We start from the raw sequence: 19,450 nt of genomic DNA on the forward strand, positions 1-19,450 counted from the left end.
CTCGATTACTAAAATCATCGATAGCTGCAGCCCTAATGCACAACAATGTGAACGTTTAAGAAAACCACAATCATGCTCCTGACATCTTCTCGTGTATCGGAGACTGTGAGCTCTTTCCCTGTGAAAGCTGCAGTTTTTCTCTCTGTGGCAGCCTCAGACTTACTTCTCCCGTCAACAGGAAATCTGGCTAATCTCAATGTGATGATGCTCCAGTTTAAGCTCAGTGGAGAAATTGCAGATATGCACCTACCAGTGGTCCCAAACACCTGTAGATAGTGTGGTTTCTCGTGGTCAACTGACTGATGACAGTTACAGCTCACACATGATGCACTTATGTGACTGTGATGCGTTTTATTCACATCCAACACAAACGGTTTCAGAACTTTTTATTGTACCACGTGAACATATGGTCACTAATATTATTAACTGGAGCTTCAGATATCAACGAGGTTTATGTTAAACTCAACCTGCTCACCATTAGACTGATCTAAGGGATTATGGTCTCTATATGTTTGTCTTCTTGATCGCTCAGACACAAAACAGGAGACTCACGTTTCCTAATTACTGTGACTGACAGTAGCGTCCTCCCATCTCCATTCTGAGATCATAAACACACACTCACACACACACACAGACATTGTTTTACTTAATGAATTCTCTGCCCACATACTTGTGTCTGTAAATGTCTGTTTTATTCTGCTTTACTGTTCAATCATCACCCTCGTGTTTCCTCTTGCTGTCACAGAGACTCACTCATTCAACAAGATGGAGTTTCAGCCAGCGGAGGCAAAGAAGTTCTTCAGCACAGTGAGGAAGGAAATGGCTCTGCTGGCAACGTCGCTGCCCGACGGCATCATGGTCAAAACGTTTGAGGACCGCATGGTGGGTTTCCTGTCATTGCTGCCAATAAGCAGCTCACAAGTAGATTTGTTTTGAAAGATTATTGTTCTCACCATTTAAATAAACACACATAGACAAACAGGACAATCCGTGGTGGAAAATGTGTAGAATCACCGTTTTTAATTATAAAATACCAACTCACAACATAAGTCATCAAGGAGCAATTCAAATAGTAAAGTCTTACAATATTGCATACATGTAATAATCGATTTATATTAATAAGATAAAAAGAAAAATAATCTGATTCCAGCTTCTTAAATGTGAATATTTTCTGGATTCTTTTCTCCTCTATTATAGTGACTGATTATGTTTGGGTTGTAGACAAAAGACGACATTTGAGGACATCGTTGTGGGCTTTGAGGGACAGTTCTCGCCATTTTTTTAATATTTTATTTTCTTGATTAACTAATTGCTTAATCAAGGAAATAATCGATAATAATCACATAAATCTGCAATGAAAATAATCATTAGTTACAGCCTGTCCACTACATGTCAACGTTTTGACAGAATTTACTGCATGATTGCTTTTTCAAAAGACCTCAAATATATATAATTAAAGAAACTACGCAGTTGCGTAACATCTGCTCCAAAGCTTTGAAAAGAGAGATTCAGGACTTCAAATGTGTAGAAAACATTTTCTGTAGTAGAAACAATCGAGTGTATGAATTATATGTGAGGTGAGATTACCCAAAATTGTCAGGAGAAAAAATAGATTTGAATTTGTCATTCAGTTTTCCGCAGTTCAGTTAATGGACACCCTCAATATAGAAACGCTTTTAGATGCTATAGATCTTATAGACTTTTTAAGGTCAGCTGTCATTTATTTTTTGAGTCAAACTCAAGCGTTGGTATTTTACTGTAATGATTTAAAAGGTTACTCTTAATATAGTGTGAAGGTGTGTGTAATAGGGCTTTACTTGACTTTGATGTGCTGCTTTGTTCTCTTATCTAATTCATATTCTCCAACATCCCGCTGCACATCAGTCTTCTATAAATTACATTGACGGCAAACATCAAAAAAACGTGTGATGAAGTTCTTTTCCTCCCTTGACACAGGACCTGTTTTCAGCTCTGATCAAAGGGCCGACTCGTACGCCCTACGAGGACGGTCTGTTCCTGTTTGACATCCAGCTGCCCAACATCTATCCAGCTGTGCCGCCTCTGTTCCGCTACCTGTCGCAGTGCAGCGGCCGCCTCAATCCCAACCTGTACGACAACGGCAAGGTCTGCGTCAGCCTGCTGGGCACCTGGATTGGCAAGGTGAGTGCCGTTTTACAGGTTTGTGTAGGTGCGGGTGTGATGTCTGGTTGAGTCTGTGAACACCAGTCAGTAACAATCTGCAGTTTAACAGATTTGGGCGTTAACTTCTAATTAAACTGACAAGTCTGACTCACAGGATGTAGGCTGTGGTTGGAAGCTCACAATTTCTGGAGCATGTTTCACATACATGTTACCATGCTATGGAAAGCAACGCTAAAATGGCTAGTTTTGCTAAAGATATGGAGCGTACAATAAGACACGTCCGTATGGTTCTTTTAGAGCTTACTTCCTTGCAAGGAGATGATGATATTTTGCGTGTCACAGTTGCTGCATCGCCAACAGTGACTATGATTGATTCAAAGAAACGACCCTGAGCGTTTATTTTGCCCTCCTCTAGCAGAATGCTAATGGTGCAGCCAGACCATTCTTCAATGCTGTGGAAACAGGTCTAGTTATGGAAGACTTCAACTGTTTTGAACCAGGCTTGGATCATCCAACTTCTCTGCCAACGTGGAAACTTTATACTCATTTTATCAATGAAGTGCAGCAGCTGTAACGGCTTGATTTTTATGGCTTTGTGTAGAAATTGAGTTATGGCGATTGAATGCAGCAAATGAAAATATGCCTATAGGAAGTCAAAAGCCAACCAGGAAGTCAAAAGAACAAAAGAAAACAAATAGAAATGCCCGGATTTGCTGCTTTTCAGTTTTTTTCTGTCGTCAGCAGGATATTTTTGGGTTTCAGGCTATTGATTTGACGAAACAAGACATTTGACGATGTCTCGTTGGACTTTCTTATGCTTCTTTTGTCATTATAGTAGACCAAAATAACAGTTTTTAAAAATAGAATATTGTTCACTAAAGAGCAGTAGTAGTCTTTAGTGACCTTCATTTTCAAACATACATTTTACTCATCGGCTTGTGTTTTCTTTCATTAGAAATTGATGCATATTTCCATAGCACCTATTTTGTATATGCTTTTTTTAGGTATCACAGTAAAAGTTAATAGAAAATGACAAAGAACTCCCTCAATTTCGCAAAAAGGGAATAACAACTGCTGGAGGTGGATTTTGACATTTATCTCGCATAATTGATGAGCTGTTTCCGCTTCTTTGGTCGTCTTCGCCTCTGGAAAGCATGAAACACGGGTATTACCAGCTCACTTGAAAGAGTAATTACAACTTTCCCAACTGAAAACAGTTCCTGGAGACTTCTATCCATTGTTTCCTGCTTCTTCTTTGAGGTTTTTTTTAGCATTTGGCAAACATCTTGTTTTGTTTCTGCCTTCTTCTGTTGTGTTTATTGCAGCATGGCGAAACATATCCTATACCGCCACCTTCTGACGACACCATGCTAGTTTATTTAGTCAACATTTCAAAAGTTTGTTTCAAATTCGTGGACAGTTATATCTCCAGAATTTGTCCTGATCTGTTGTAACGGTGGTCTGATCCACAGGGCACTGAGAGATGGACCAGCAAGTCCAGCCTGCTGCAAGTCCTCATCTCCATACAAGGTTAGTGCCATCACACACTCACACACACACACACACACACACACACACACACACACTCACACACACACACACACACACACACACACACACACACACACACACACACACACACACACACACTCCCGTATTCCTCTCCTCCTCTGCAGCTGAGAAATGTTTTATTCATGTGTTCATTTGCTCAGGAGTGCCGGGTCACACCCAGTCATTCAACTAAAAAGAACTGCCTCTCACATGACCTGACACCGCTTCTATTAAGCTTCTCTGCATTCTGGTTTTGCCAGACGAATCAATTTTTTTCAGTTAACCCTATGAACCCTGAAACTCACTGGAGTGTTTAAAAGACAGGGTATCTTTTAACTGCCACATTTATCAGAGCCATGAATGTAAAAACAGAAAGAATCATCAGATTTTCAGCTTTCTAATGTTCCATGAGCCTACCATGTGTGACCCTGGGTTTTGTTCCAAGGCTAAAATTGTGATATTTCATCAAAATCACTTTATTCTACATTTCCCACTTAAAAGTTTAACAAAAGCAATTAGCTTGCTCGAACTAGATTCTGCCAAAAACTACAAATTCTGTGCCTCTTGGTGCAACCGTGACTCAGCTGCGACCAAAAGTCATGTGACAAAAATGCATCTGATTTGCAGGCTTGTTTTCCTGTGGCATCTGTGGACAAAAACAGAATGGAATGGAATGGAATAGAATGGAATGGCTTTATTGTCATCATACATGGCATGACGAAAATATAAATAGCTTCCGCTGGATGGTGCACGACAGCAAGCAATAAGAAATAAACTGTCAACATTAAATAATAAAATCAAATGTACATATATAAACGTTATACGTGGTGATTCCCATTTTTTTTCCTTTTCAAAATAAGTCATTAAGGAATTTCAACTTGGATTTGACTTGTCTCTACTTCGAGTCATAGTTGTGTTGTTTCCAGGATTTGAAGTTGCAGTGAAAAATGAGCCCACAGTGACAGAAATCTTGAAGTTCAGAGGTTTAAAATGATGAATCACAAATGTTTTCACAATCTTGAATTTTGTCTTTGATTTCTTTTGTTGTTGGTGTTTTATTTTTTAGTTTTTTTAAAATTATGTGTGAATTTACCAGTGTTTTGCAACGTCTCTCTGCAGGCCTTATCCTCGTCAATGAGCCTTACTATAACGAGGCCGGCTTCGACAGTGACCGAGGCCTTCAGGAGGGATACGAGAACAGCCGCTGCTACAATGAGATGGCTCTGATCAAGATGGTTCAGTCGATGACGCAGCTCCTCCAGAATCCTGTTGAGGTCTTCAAACAGGAGATCCAGGAGCACTTTGCCTGTAACGGCTGGCGACTCGTCCACCGTCTGGAGGCATGGCTGGAGCTGAACGAGGCCTCAGAAAGAGGTCACGCAGCGCACTGCAGGGCTCACCACTCCAAGGACCGATCCTCCTCTGTGGAGCCTTTGGACGAGCAGCTGCCTCTGGGCTCGGGGCCCATGGCGGTGGCCCACAGCAGCCCCAGTAAGCCTGGGGAGGAGGGGGCCGCAGGAGTTAGCAGTATTATGGAGGAGGAGCTGGAGGATTCAGGGCTGAGTCCCTCCACCACAGCAGCCTCTCAGCAGGAGCTGAGCCAGAACTCAGACTGCGACAGCGTGCAGGTCAGCACCTCTGTGGGTGGCGAGAACAGAGGTGGTTCTACAGCCGCCGGCTCTGTATTCCGCAGTGGGACGTCAGAATCGGGTTCTGCTGCCGTTAACGCAGGAGGGGTAGGCACAGGAAGCCAGCCAGTGGTGCGACCAAAGAAAAGGAGAAAGAGCTACCGGAGTTTCCTCCCTGAGGGCAGCGGCTACCCGGACATCGGCTTTCCACTCTTCCCGCTTTCGAAGGGGTTTGTGAAGAGCGTTCGTGGTGTTCTGCTGCAGTACCGAGCTGCACTGGCTGCCGCTGGCATCCCCGAGCACACTGAGGACAAGTAAGTGCCTCCTCACCGTTTCCCAACACACCACTGCACTGTCCCTGCTCCTTCCCTCCTTCTCTTCTACCTTTCCATCTGCCTCAAGCTGTAGAGAGGGATCCATCACTAATTGTCTGGGGATGGGCTACACTTTTCAATCTTTTGTGCCCCTGTCCAGAGCTGCACTGTGCTCCCAGCACTGCCCACATTTTTATTCTCCATTTCTTAGTCTTTACTGCTCCCGCTGCCCCAAACTCCACAACATTCTGCCTTTTTTTCCCTCCATAATTCCTCTCCTCTCGATCAAACAATCACCGCAGGCGAACAGCACCTTTGATCAGGAGTGTGAGCAGGTTTGGATGATAATGTCTTTGTTGTCCTTCAGTGTCCCTGCAGACGAGTGTGATGAATAAAGAGGAGGGTGGACCTCACACAGTCTCACCCACTGACACAGACCTGCAGGAGCATCACTCACAGCAGAAACCCTCATCTTTTTCGTGGACGCAGGTAAAAAGATGGAGCTTTCTCTGGAGCTGCTCACAGTTCCTCTGACTTCGGTTGCGGCGGTGTGGATGCAAAAAAAAGAAAAAAAGGACTGAATGAGATCGAGAATCAGTGCCATGAACCCTCCTCCACAACCTCGTCATCCAACCAACCTCCGGCAGCCTCCGCCATGTGGGTGGAGGATTTGCCGGCTGAACCACTCTGGCGTCTCAATCAGCCTGATAAATGTAAAGCGGACTCGTCGGCGGCTCGGCTCTACTGAAAAACGGCACAGCCCAGTTCCCCTGGCTGTCGGGTCGACTGCGGCTATCTGTAGCACTACTGATATTATCGCTGTACCATCCTGCACTACAACGAACAAACAAACAAAAGGACAATCTGGTCTGGGAGCGATGACATGAACACACCGACCAGGAGGACTGTTTTTTTTATTTTTATATATATATATATATATATATATATATATATATATATATATATATATATATATAAAAATTCACTGGTTGTATGCTTTCTGCCAAATTCTCTCTGTTCACACAAATAGTCCAAGTAGAACAGGCTGAATGTCAGTAAAACTGCCAACCACTACAGCTTCACCACTTCTTCCACTATACTTGCTGGTATTTCCTTCGCCAATCACTCGCACTGAACCACGCAGCAACATCGAGTGACAAAGTTTACATGCGAATCACCTCCAGAGGTTCCACTGTTGTAGCTGTTTGGTGTGTAGAGAAGCCGGCCGGGCACAGGAGAACAGTCAGGTGGCTGTTTGCGAAGGAGTTCTAGTCGAAGCTTAACACCGCCTCCACATACAGAAGTCCATTCACTTTCTGTAGAATTTAGCAAAGTCGTTCCATTTGAGGTTGTTGATACTCACACAGGCTGAACTGCAGGTTTTTCAGAGCAGAGCTAGTGGTGGAGGTGAACCCACACACGACACAATTTAAAGAGTAAAATAGAAAAAAAACCCATACAGCATCCATTCCGTCATCTCATGTCAACATGTTGCCTTACTTGAATTGTTCTTAATGATCTCAGACCATTGTGTACAGAGCTGCTCGTGTCACGCTTCAGACATTAACCTACACAGGCCAAGATGCACTAAAAACCACTAAAATCCTGCTCCAGTGTTTCCCTCCTTTATCCCCTTTTTCAGCTCTTGAACACAGTATGAATCCGTCGCTGCAGCCGTCGCTGTATTATGATTTTTTTCCTTTAGAGTTTAATAACATCGGAATACAAACTGCAGCGATTGTGACGCTGATGATATAATTAATCTGTTGTTTCAGGTTTCTCCTGATTTGAGCGTCTTACCCCGTCAAGGCAGCTGACGAGAAAAAACAGACAAATTGATCGGCTTCTTTTCTCTCAATCTGGATTCCTAAAATAATCAGGGTGTTATTTATGATGTTACCACGAAACTGTTGCTTTGCCACAGATTGTGCTGTGAAACTCACCATTGGGTCCAATCGTGCTTCCTGGGGAAATCAGCAGACTTTGTTTACATCTTTTTAAATAACTGCATCTCCACCTCTGACATAATGTTCCTCTTCCTTTTCAGGATATTATTAGAAGTCTAATTGTACTCACTATGATTATAACACAGGTCAGACAAACCCCTCTTGCTTGCTATAATCTAAATAAGAGAGCGTTGGCTGCCTGGTATTTGACTTGAACAAAGAGCTTGATGCTGTAGAGTGTTTCTGAATGAGAGAAAGCACACTGTGCCATTGTGAACCCACGTATGACAGAAGATGATGAAAAAAATGTGAGCCAAGAGCTGACCAATAAGGGTATTTTGCTTTGCATCGTCTTCCATATTTTCCCCTCCGTGACTCTTAAAGCTGTCATTCCTGTATCAGATGTGGCAATCAGGCATCCATGATGTTTTGTCCTCTTCTTTGTCATAATTTTCTGCCTTTAACGCTCCAGAGGAGGACGTGTAGCTGTAGCACGTAGCCTTGTTTGCTTTCCTGTCTTGTCTTGTTTTCCTCACATGCTGCTGTTTGAATAATGTCACGGTTCTTGGACGAGCGCGTTTTCTCCCTTTTCACCTCGGCCTGAGGAAAAAAAAAAACTGAGGGCTTCTATGTTTTTGGTAAAATGCACCTCCACTTAGAGGTGAAATTGCCACTTCATCTTTCACCCTCTTCCTCATTTGTCTGCAGATAATGTGAAGCTATCTCGCCAGATCTCCCAGTAAAAATCAGACAGGAAACCAAGCCCATGATGCTATGTACAATTTTCTGTGTATGTGTGTATATTATTCAGATTGAAACCATTATTATTATTATTGTTATTATTACGATTACTCCGAGAAGTTTGTTTTACAGCCAAAGCATGTAACATGTTGCTTTAAGCCTTCTGAATGGGCTACACACAAGACTTGACTGTACGATGTCTACATTTCCACAGTGGCCTGTTATTGATATAATATTAAAAAGAACTGATAAAGTTATAATTTGTAGCCTGATTCCCTCTGTACAGACATCATGACTATATTGAAATATATGAATACATACAGTATATATTTAACACAAACTTGAGTTCTAACAAGTCACGTGGATGCTTGGGGCACATATGTACAAAATGCTGAGTGTGTAATTGTACTTTTGATTTAATTTTTTAATGGTTTACTTTTGTTGCTTTGAGACAAACTGTATAGTGATGTATTAAACTTTGCAAGCAGTATCATAGAAACGTTGTGCCTTTTGTTTGTTTAGATCGACTGCGGCTTTACTTCAGAATTATATTGAAAGATTATAATCCAAACAAATTACGATAAAATTATTAGAATTGATCTTGTTATTAGGTGACATCCGAAGCCTGATGCAGCTTCTTCCTCCAAGTGTGCCTTCTCTGCACGCATCTGTATTGTTGCCTCTGGTGCAGTTTGTGTTTTTATTTTGAGGGCTAAATGCACGGTCTAAATATCGAGTAGGACGTATCCCCTGGGTTCTCCCCTGAAATCTGAACTCATGTTTCTGTGTCGCAGTGCTCCATTGTTTCAGGGAACTCTGGCACTGTCCTGCTGCTGTAAATACTTTCTAGAGCACCAGATATGTACGAATCCACAACTGAAAATGGTTCCAAACAGATGCACAGTGACGTTTGGTAAGTCTACAGTTCGAAATTTACCCCCTTATTTTTTTTTAAGTTGACTTGCAAAATTTATGGCTGCAGCGGGGATGAATGAGATTCAAGCTGAGAAAAAACATGAAAATGTGTTACTGAAATTGACAGAAAATTACATATAAAATCCTCATCAGTCTGAAATCTGTGGCCATATGTCCTCCAGTGCCTGACTTTGGGTTTTGGTGCTACAGACTATATGTGTCCCCTGAAACAAAACTGAGAAGAAAATGGAACAATCCAATTGCCAAAATATACAAGGACCGACTTCAGTTGTAGTTTTGCAAAGAAGTAAGGGATAAAACTGCAGTGTCCAGGTCCGTGTACGGATCTGGTAATTGGATTTTCCGTTCTGAAACGGGTATTGGAAAAACAAAACGAGTGGTTATTTGATTTTCGTTTTAAAATACAAAAATTAAAATTTAAATACAAGGCGTTTTTCCTTTTCATGATCAAAAAGGGATATACGATTTAAAAAAAAAAAAAGCTTTGATTTTCGTTTTATATTTAGAATAACAAAGTAAAATCAGTAAGAGAGAAACGAAAAAAGGTCCGATTTTTCATTTTCTGAGACCGGAAGTGGTCATCAGCAAGTGTGGAGCCAAACGACAACAAGTTTCTCGGAGGGCGGAGCCAGAGAGCAGTGATTGGTCAGACCATAGATAATATAGAAGACAGCGCGCTAGCGTATCTAGTCTATGTATATCTATGGTCGGCACGTCTGGTAGCATCTCTGGCTGCTGTTGATCTTGTTTTTGGAGTAAAACACGGTAAGAAGATACATACTTCTAACCAGTAGCGTTGTTTTGTTGTACGTTAAGTCAGCGACTTGTGAAGAGTTGTGTTTTGTCGTGTTTGAGCAGTTGGTCCGGACGCGTTAGCTAGCTAAGCGGCTAAGTTAGCCGCTAAGTCAGTGCTTTCAGCAGAATTTAGAAACACAACACTTCCTAAACAGATATTTTGAGGCTGTGAGCTTGAACGTTTGAGAGTATATCAGTGTGTTTGTTTGTGGTCTTTCTGTTTCTAGGTGGAAGCTGAATTAGTGAGGATGACTCCTGCTCCTGTCATCTCTAAGCTCCTCACACATCTTTACCTGCACATGAGGAAAATCACTCCTGTAGAATGCAGGTATGTTTGTCACTATTATAAAAAGATGTTGCCTGGTGACCTGTCAGAAACCCATTATACAGAGTCAGCCAAAATAATGTTTACACACATCAGGAAAAGAAAAACTTGCATAAATATTTCAATACCAAATTTATTCAGACGTCATGAGATTAATAAAAGTTATCTTTGGCCTCTACAATTACAAGAGGTGCTCAAAGTGGTGGCCACTGGCTTCCAGACATTTCTGTTGTGTTGTAGACGTCACTTGCTGATGCTCCATTCATGAGGGTAATGCCATCTGTTGGGAAAACATCGTACAACAGGACACAGAGTTATCGTGATTTGATCAAATTTAGGAAGAGGAATCTATATGTGTAGAAGTACTTATACAAAGGAAATATTTATAAAAAATGTTCTTTTCCTGATGTGTGTATACATTATTTTGGCTTACTCTGACTCTGTGAAATTATTGAGAACAAAACTGTCATTTAATTGTTGCTCTGAAAGCTTCTTTAGTGAAAACCAGCTGGTGTTCTGCTTTGAAACAAACTGTTGTTGAGGTCTGTGTTTTTAGGTTTAACCCCACAGTTTCTGAATGAACTGATAGTTTTTTTTCCCTGATCAATGTGGACGTTATAATTGATGGTAACATTTACTGATCATATAATCAGCATGACGATATAACAGTATAACATTCTGACCACCTGACTAATACTGTGTTGGTCCCTTTATGCTGCTAAAACTCCTCTGATCCAGTGGTTCATCAGAACCTCTGAGGATGTCCTGTGGATCCTGTGGGTTGCAGGGTGGGTCCTACCTAGACCAGGCTGATCCTGGACCATCCCACAGATGCTCCATCAGATCTGGATGTGGGGAGTGTGGAACCCAGGTGAACAGCTTAGCTCTGTCGTGTTCCTCGGACCACTCCTGAGCAGTTTTAGTTCTTCCTGCTGAGGGAGGCAGCTGGCATCAAGGACTGCTGTTGCCATGGAGACTAGGGGGTTGTTTGTCCTGCAGTGTTTAGGTGGTGGTACATGTCAAACATCCACATGAATGTCAAGGTTTCCCAGCAGAACGTTACATTATAACAAGATGATGGATGTTGTTCTCTTCAGCTGTCAGTGGTCAGAATGTTGTGGCTGATCTGTGGATCTGTCTGCCTTTACTCTGACATCCAGAGTTATACAAAAGTGTAGAATGTGTGCAGTGCAGAAGAGATTTACTTTATTGTATGCAGGGAGAGCATTTTTTTATCCACTTGAAGAAGACCTAATCTTTCCCTTCAAAGGATAGTTAATTGTTACTACGGCTTCCATAGTGGTCCCATCAGAGAAAATCATATCCATATACAGATTTTTATTAATTCCGGGGCTGGTTCAGTAAAGATTATAATAATAACTACATCAGATAATTCTTGGTCGCAGTTGGAATTTTGCAGACTGAGAGATGGTTGAGAAGGTTTGCAGTTCTTGTTTTAGCAAAATATGTTATAATAGAAGATCTTTATTGTCATTGTACATGAAATTCTCTGCAAACCAGCAAAGTGTATCAGTCTGAGGTATCTAAAAATAAATATAGAAAAATGCTTCTAAAGCCAATAATAAACAGAATATTTTGAGGGAATCTTCTAAAAAGGAAAGAAAAGCTCCATTCTCACTCCTCTCAGCATAAACTCATTAAAATTGACTTTAAATTTAGCTTCAACACAAGATAAAAACATTTACTTTCATTACTGATGTTGTCAAGTTTTAATAAAGTTCATGCTACTTTTATAAAATGATGAAAGTGAATAAATTGTATTTCTGTGATCTGTGTTTGATTTCTGTCTTTTCTCCTGTCATCCAGATGTTCAGATGGAGATGATGCCACATCTGGTCCAGCTGATGGAAGGTCTTGAAGTTCTCTGACTGGCCTCGACTGAAGATGGTCGTCTCACTGGATTTAAGGTTCAGATGCTCAGTAACAAACTCCACCAATGAGCCAACAGGAAGCTTTAGGTTTATTAAATGTTGCTATGAAGGTATCGCTGTTTTTCTTTGTGAATGCAATGTGCTCCAACTGAAACTTGAATTAGAACTTAGAAGTAAATCCTTCCATCTGAAAGGATTTAGTTGCATTAATAACCTCATAACATTCTAATTTTTATTCCAGTCTTGGTTGGAAATAGAATCTCTGTATTGATTCAGGTAAAAACTGAACTTCACAGCATGTTGGAGCAAAACAACCAGATGAAAACTGTGATGGTGTTGGATTGTCAGACCGTAATGTTGCAGCGCAAAGCAGCTTTTCTAGCTCAGTTCATTCTGACATTCAGCTATGAATCAACACAGCAGATGGTGATCCATGCTGTGGAAGTCTCACATCTCCTGATTTAATGGAGCTGCTTTGCACTTTTTACACTGTTTATTCACCAACACTTTATTTAATAAAAGTCCCATCTAGTTTTTATGAGGAATGTGATGTTTTAATTTCTCTGTGAATAACTGCAGTCTAATGTAACAGCTGGAGTTGTAACATCTGTCCTGATATTGATCATGAAGTATTGATCAGAATACTTATGGTTAGCAGTCATCCCTGAAGTTTTACATTAAAATCTTTACTTGTGTTGTGAACTTTGGTAAGAAACAGAAACGTTAGCGTTGCCATGGATACATGAGTGTTAAATTCTGTCCATGTTTCCATTTTGGGAAATGCAGTCCAGTTCCAGAATGTGGAGGAATTTAGTCTCACAATCACAGACAACAAATATTATCTGAAAGTTGGGTTATTGTTGTTTATCAGCACAATACAAAGATTGTTAGAAATATTCCAGTTAAGACTCTAGAATATCATGATTTATGTAAATTTACCTCAATAATATGAATGTTCAGGTTAAGATTGTGCAGTGATATTTATTATGCAAGTTTAGCTGATTAAAGTTTATGACTCTGCACTAAAATATTATTTAAATTGACATCATTATTATAATATTTAGGGTCAGACCCTACAGTATTGAGATTAAGAAATCAAATATTCTATAAAATGTAAATACACTGAACTCATTTGGATATATTTAAGTGAGACTCTACAATATTATTTGACACAAATCTATCTAAATCAAAATTTTAATAATTTTCACGCCAAACATTTACTGGACTGATTTAAATATTAAAATCACTCCTTTCTAATCCTCTGCTGTACGTTCAAACCTGAGGCCTTAAATAGAAACACACAAGTATCTGATTGAAGGAACTTCTGCAGAGTCCTGGTTCTAGAACATGATGATAGAATTATAGACAAACTTTAACAAAAGCTGCCTGAGAGTTTACAGGTTTTAATGTTAGATTTCTTCTGTAATTTAATGAGTTATCAGCAATAATCAAGTGTTTATTTGATGAACTTCATTTCCTAAAACATCCAGAATTGGAGTTCATATCTTTGGCAGCTGTAAAGTTTCTGCTCCTTCAAAGTTCACAACACAATGAATTAATTCCTAAAACACTCTCAGTGCTGGAGAACATTTGATGCTGAAGCAGTGACCAGTTTTTCTGTTTCTTCTCTGGAGATGCACAATGAGGGACGTCTGCAGAGACTGAGAAAGAGTCTCACCACATCCTGACATGAGGAAAAAGACTTTATTGAAGACTACAATGAGAAAAACTATCAGACAGCAGACGGCTGCATTCAAGGTGAGCTCTGAACATTTGATCTGGAACAGGAATTCAATAACGGCAGCATGAGCTTCATTTCAGTCTGTAGCTGCTGAATTCATGGATGAATCATCTGGCACTAGAGAAGAAGACCATCAAACATCCACGTCAGCTGATGGAGGTCCAAGAGTCTCACCCAACAAACAACCTACAGAGTGAAGACCTCAAATCTGATTGGACGGCCTCCTATTCAGCCACATGTATGAACAAATGCCTCTAAGTTGATTTGTTTTCTAAAATAAATCTAGATTGAGTCCTAATCTATGCCTGTGTGTTTGCTTCTTTACACCGCTGTTGACAGTTTAGACTGTTAGATTGTTCCAGATAAGACAAGTACAAGATTCTTCAGAGCCGTTCTACCACGAGCCTGACAGGAAGAACTCCAACAGCTACTGAATGTTCCTGTGGTTCCCTCAAGGCTACAGGAGGAGTCCTACGAGGACGAGCTGGTCCACCTGATGGTGGCAAGTCGCTGTGGTTCAAAGCCAACACCGACTACGTGGACTTCTACTGGACCACACAGAGGCCTTCAAACCGGACCAACAAGTTCACCGACTCCCCGACTCGTGGGTCTGAGGACGCCGCCGAGCCTCGGTCCAGCCGGCCTCCTGTCTGTGGATGTTTGAGTGCTGAGAGGTTTGTGGATGCATGTGAATGTGTCTGTGTTGAAACAGCAGCTTTTGACTCAGTAACGCTGGGAAAAACCAAGAGCTCCTTTATTTTTGACTTCCACTAAAATACTGATGAAAATAAGTTTGCCAGGGTTCTGATTGATAATAGATTATTAAATAATGAAAATAATCATTTAAATATTCCTTTAAACAATCCTTTTAGGTCTACATTTCCTTTACACTGACTTCTTGGAATATGCACAAGTATTTTGGGTGGAATATACCATTAAGCCTGATGTTCAAGGGTTCTTCTGGGAATATACCATTAAACCAACCTTTTAGGTAAATGTTCCAGGATGTTGGGTAGAATATACCATCAGATCAACCTTTTAGGTCTACATTGGAAGATTTTAGAGTAGAATCTTATTCCAAACCATCCTTTAGGTCTACATTTAAGGTGGAATACTCCTTTACACCAAGATTTTTTGGTCTACATTTAAAGATTTTAGGTGAAATATTCCTTTGAACGAACTTTTTAAGTTTATGTTCAAGGATGTTGGGTGGTATATACCATCAGACCAACCTCCAAGGTCTACAGTAGTGAATTTTAGGTGGAATATACCATTAAACTCGCCTTTTAGGTCTACATTAGAGGATTTTAGGTGGAATTTTCTTCCAAACCGTCTTTTAGTCTACATTTAAGGATGTTTAGGATGGTATATTCTTCCGAACCAATTTCTCAGGTCTACATTTCAGGTGGAATATTCCTCCATACTAACTTTTTTGGTCTGCATTGAAGGATTTTTTCTAAACCACACTTTCTGGTCTTTATTTGAGGATTTAGGTGGAACATTCCTTTTAACCAGCCCCTCAGGTCTCTTTGAGGATTTTGGATGGAATACTCGGTTAAACCAACATTTTAGGTGCATGTCCAAGGATTTTTGGTGGAATGTTCCTTTAAGTTGAATGTGTGAGGACCTTGTAGGTGGAATACTTCCTGAAACCAACCTTTTAGGTCAACATTCAAAGATTTAAGGTGGAATATTCCTTTAAACCAACCTAAATTTCATGTTTTGATCATTGTCAAATGAGAAACTTCAATCCAGACTCTTCATAATGACGTTCGAGATTTATGCTGCTGTTATTTGTTTAGTCCAGACTAAATGACAGAAATCCACAACTGTAATTTTATTTCAGGACTTGGTTATTAAATGTCAGAACAATCCATGTGACTCGTAAAACTCAACAGCTGTACAAACTCTAAGATTAAACTCTCCACAAGGATCCAAAATAGGTTGGACTTCTACATGAGAGCCTTAATTATTCTTCATCTACTTCCTGAAAAGGTTGGTCAATAAAAAAGACAAAAACTAATATTTTCAGTTGAACTAAAGACAGACTTTGTGATTTTTCTGCTCACATGTTGTGTTGTTGTAAACTTCCTCTTTCAAATAAATAGCCAACGTAAACCCCTGCGTAAACCAGCGTTTGTCCTGTTTTTGTGTTGCTCCTCGGCGACCCTAGACAGCCGGGTCATAATGTTTTTTGAGCAACACACCATACTATGACGTTTTTACAATGATGGTTCTACTATGGAACCAGTTTGACATGTTCAGGCGTTCTTTGTGTGAAAACTAACAGAAGGTGGTTTTCAACTTTCTTTGTTAACTTTCTGCCTCAACTTTAAACTAAATTTCCTTCTCACTAACCCAGCCCTCTGGACTTCCAGTAACGAGTGTTCCTATTGGCCTGTCCCAGGTGGCTGCTCTGGTGCTATCAGGAACACCTGAGCGAGCTCAGTGTCTTCCTGCTTTATTTAGCTGCAGACAAACATTTCCTCTGCTTCTCTTCACCAGTGAACCTTGACTCTTGCTTTAGTCTGTTCTTTAGGCGTTGGCTTGCAGCTTCCAGCAGTAAAATCATCTTTAATGTGTTTCTTGGTGTGTTTTAGGGCTTTGTACTGGATAGTTGTCTTGGTAAATGAGGTTCTTTAGCCACAGTTAGCACATGGTGCTAATGTGTGCAGTGATTAGTGGATTTGGTACAGCTGAGTTGTGTCTTTATCTTGGCTGTAGTGAGTCTTCAGAGGTTTTTGGTCAGACACATTCTGTGTTCTTGTTTGAGAACCAACGTTGGTTGTCCAGAAGGTAAGAGTTCCTGTCCTGATTCTCTGTTCTCAGAGGTTCTCTGGTAGGCTGCAGGAGACTTTAGCATTTGGGTTGTGCTCGTTTGGTTTTTGTACAGTTTCATTTGGACGACTATCTTGAGGCCCCTCTATGTGCTTTAGTGAGGTTTTCTGTAACGGTTCTACAAAGCAACCTGCAGCAGAAGAGACTGAGAGTTTTTAGGAAGTTCTGGAGAGCAGACTTTAGAGCAGCAGAAGCATTTGTCAGCAGTTTGAGAAGGTGAGCTTCAGAGTAGAAATGAGACAGAAACCTTCTTGACCCGTGTGGTGAGGTCCTGTACCAAGAGTTTGAGCAGGTTGTGAAGAGTCTGTAGTTCTTTGGTCTGAAAGCACAAGAAGAGTCGACTCATTAAATGAGAAAACAGGAGATATTGTTGGTTCTTCTGTCGCTCTGCAGTTCCCAGTTTCCTTAGACTGAATATCAAGTTTATATTTTAAAGGATTTACCATGTGAGCCCAAGAAGACTTCAATAAACTCCCTCCATCCCCTGGACACAACATATTTTATTACCATGTTAAGTCTTTTTTTTTTTTTTTTTTTTGAATGTTTTTGAGTTTTAATCATAGTTTTAATCATAGTTTTTTTCTCTTTGCTTGTTTAGTTTTGTCATCTGTGTGAAAGGTGCTAAACAAATAAAGTTGAATTGATAAACTGAATAACTGACTAACTCATGATTGTGACAACATAAGTATTTTCATTTTAAGGGTTTATTTCATTTTTAAGGTTGGGGTTAAAATCTTGACAGAAAAAGATTAAAGAAATAAACTACATAACAAAAAGCAATTAAATCAAGGAAAAAAAGTTAATACAATAAAACTTTTAAAAAGTTTTCTTATTAAAAAGTATTTTTTAAATGTGTAATTATTGAAAATATTTTATCTGTAATTTGTAATATTTGTATTTTAAAAATTTTGTTTAATTTCATAATGACGTATTGTATCTTGTTTAATTATCTAATTCAATATTTTGTCTGTTTAATATAGTTAAACATTAAATACAATTAAATATTAAACAAAGTATTTAATTAAATAATTAAACAGAAGATACAAAACGTCATTATGAAATTAGACAAAATTTTTAAAACAAAAATATTAAACATTATAGATGAGATATTTTAGATAACTAAATTTTTAAAAAATACAATTAAACAAGAAGAATATTAAACATTTAAAAAAAATACAAAACATTTAATTAGATTATCAAACCTTTAAAAAGACAAAACATTTAATTAAAAAATTAAATGTTTCATTAGAAAATTAAATCTTAAAGACAAAACTTTAAATAGGAATTCAACAGAAAATACAATGAAGCATTTAAAAAGAAAATTAAACATTAAAAGGTGGTAAAACATTTAAAAAGAAAAAACCTTAAAGATTTAATCGAAAAATTAAACATTGGGAAAGAAAAGGAAATTTTTCAAACAAGCCGATAAAACATTTGAAAAAACAAACATTAAAAAGACAAAACATTTTGAAATCAAATCAGACATTAGAAAAGAACAAAAGGTGAGAAAAGAGCAAAACTAGACATTTAAGAAGAATGAACTAAAGACAAAACATTTGAAAAGACACCAGTTAGACTTTAGAAGATCAAATTAAACAGAAGAGACAATAAAACGATCAAAAAGAGCAAACACAGATAAAAATCTTAAAGCGTTTTCTAGTCTGAAATAAAAACATCAAGTTGTTTCTTCAAACATTTCCTCTTTCTATGTTCTTGGTTTGATTGTGGACAGATTTACTAAGAACTCATTTAAGAAAACTGCTTTCCAGATAAAGTCTACTAGTAGTTGAAGGCATCGATCAAACTAATGTTACCTTCTGATCCCCACAAACTTTACTGTTCAAAGTTTGTTGAGGATTTCTAAAAAACCCACAGGTGAAGGTCTGAGAAGAACTCAGATGGATGGTCTAAATGTGAAATCAAGACTCATGGTCACAAGTTTTAAGGCTTCTGTTCACCAGAAAGGTTCAAACTAACAGAGAAGTACTGGGAAACTTTTACAATTTCAGTCCTCAGACTGTCTGAAGGTTCAAACTAACAGAGAAGTAGCTCAAGAACCTTTAGGTTTTCAGTCCCTCAGGACTGTCGAAAGGTTCAGACTAACAGAGAACTACTGAGGACTTTTAAAATTTCAAGCCCTCAGACTGTGGAAAGGTTCAAACTAACAGAGAAGTACTGAGAAACTTTTAAGATTTCAGTCCTCAGACTGTCTGAAGGTTCAAACTAACAGAGAACTACTCAAGAACTTTTCGGATTTCAGTCCTCAGACTGTCTGAAGGTTCAAACTAACAGAGAACTACTGAGGAACTTCGAAGATATCAGTCCTTGGACTGTGTGAAAGTTCAATCCAACAGAGAACTACTGTGGGACTTAGAAAATTTCAGCCCTCAGACTGTGTGAAAGCTCAGGTCCTGAGGACTCGGGAGGTGTGGAGGCTTTGGAAAGTCTTGGAACTGAAGGTTCAACCCTCCAGCAAGTCCAACCTCCTGAGAAAAACGGTCGAGTCGAGACTCGTTAAAAAAAAAACTCGAAAACGACAAAAAATAGATGATAAATGCGCAAAAAAAAGAAGAATTAGTATCTGAGCAAGTAGCTCAGGGG

The 19,450-nt window shown here is 39.4% G+C and overlaps 1 protein-coding gene and 2 long non-coding RNA genes across 7 annotated transcripts in view; 2 read left to right on the top strand and 1 right to left on the bottom strand.

Annotated features, from left to right (window-relative positions):
* ube2o (ubiquitin-conjugating enzyme E2O) overlaps positions 1-6,559 on the top strand; it is a 44,608-nt gene extending 38,049 nt beyond the window's left edge. The window contains exons 19-23 of the mRNA XM_023263682.3: positions 746-882; positions 1,957-2,160; positions 3,615-3,672; positions 4,813-5,635; positions 6,003-6,559. Coding sequence (XP_023119450.1) covers positions 746-882; positions 1,957-2,160; positions 3,615-3,672; positions 4,813-5,635; positions 6,003-6,030 — 1,250 coding nt within the window. The 3' untranslated portion in view covers positions 6,031-6,559. The remainder of the gene's footprint in view (positions 1-745; positions 883-1,956; positions 2,161-3,614; positions 3,673-4,812; positions 5,636-6,002) is intronic.
* Positions 6,560-9,875: 3,316 nt separating this feature from the next.
* LOC129348830 (uncharacterized) lies at positions 9,876-16,116 on the top strand. 5 transcript variants are annotated; one of them, XR_008601542.1, is made up of 5 exons: positions 9,876-10,023; positions 10,281-10,381; positions 12,206-12,306; positions 13,905-14,249; positions 14,351-16,116. It is a non-coding gene; the product is annotated as an uncharacterized LOC129348830 (long non-coding RNA). The 5 variants fall into 5 exon arrangements; XR_008601540.1 differs by having other exon boundaries at positions 9,877-10,023; positions 12,206-14,249; XR_008601541.1 differs by having other exon boundaries at positions 9,877-10,023; positions 12,206-14,249; positions 14,356-16,116.
* Positions 16,117-16,459: 343 nt separating this feature from the next.
* Positions 16,460-19,450, bottom strand: part of LOC129348700 (uncharacterized) — a 7,747-nt gene continuing 4,756 nt past the window's right edge. The window contains exon 3 of the long non-coding RNA XR_008601345.1: positions 16,460-17,168. This is a non-coding gene — a long non-coding RNA (uncharacterized LOC129348700). The remainder of the gene's footprint in view (positions 17,169-19,450) is intronic.

The sequence above is a fragment of the Amphiprion ocellaris genome, chromosome 4 (assembly GCF_022539595.1).
Source record: "Amphiprion ocellaris isolate individual 3 ecotype Okinawa chromosome 4, ASM2253959v1, whole genome shotgun sequence".
Lineage (NCBI taxonomy): Eukaryota > Metazoa > Chordata > Actinopteri > Pomacentridae > Amphiprion > Amphiprion ocellaris.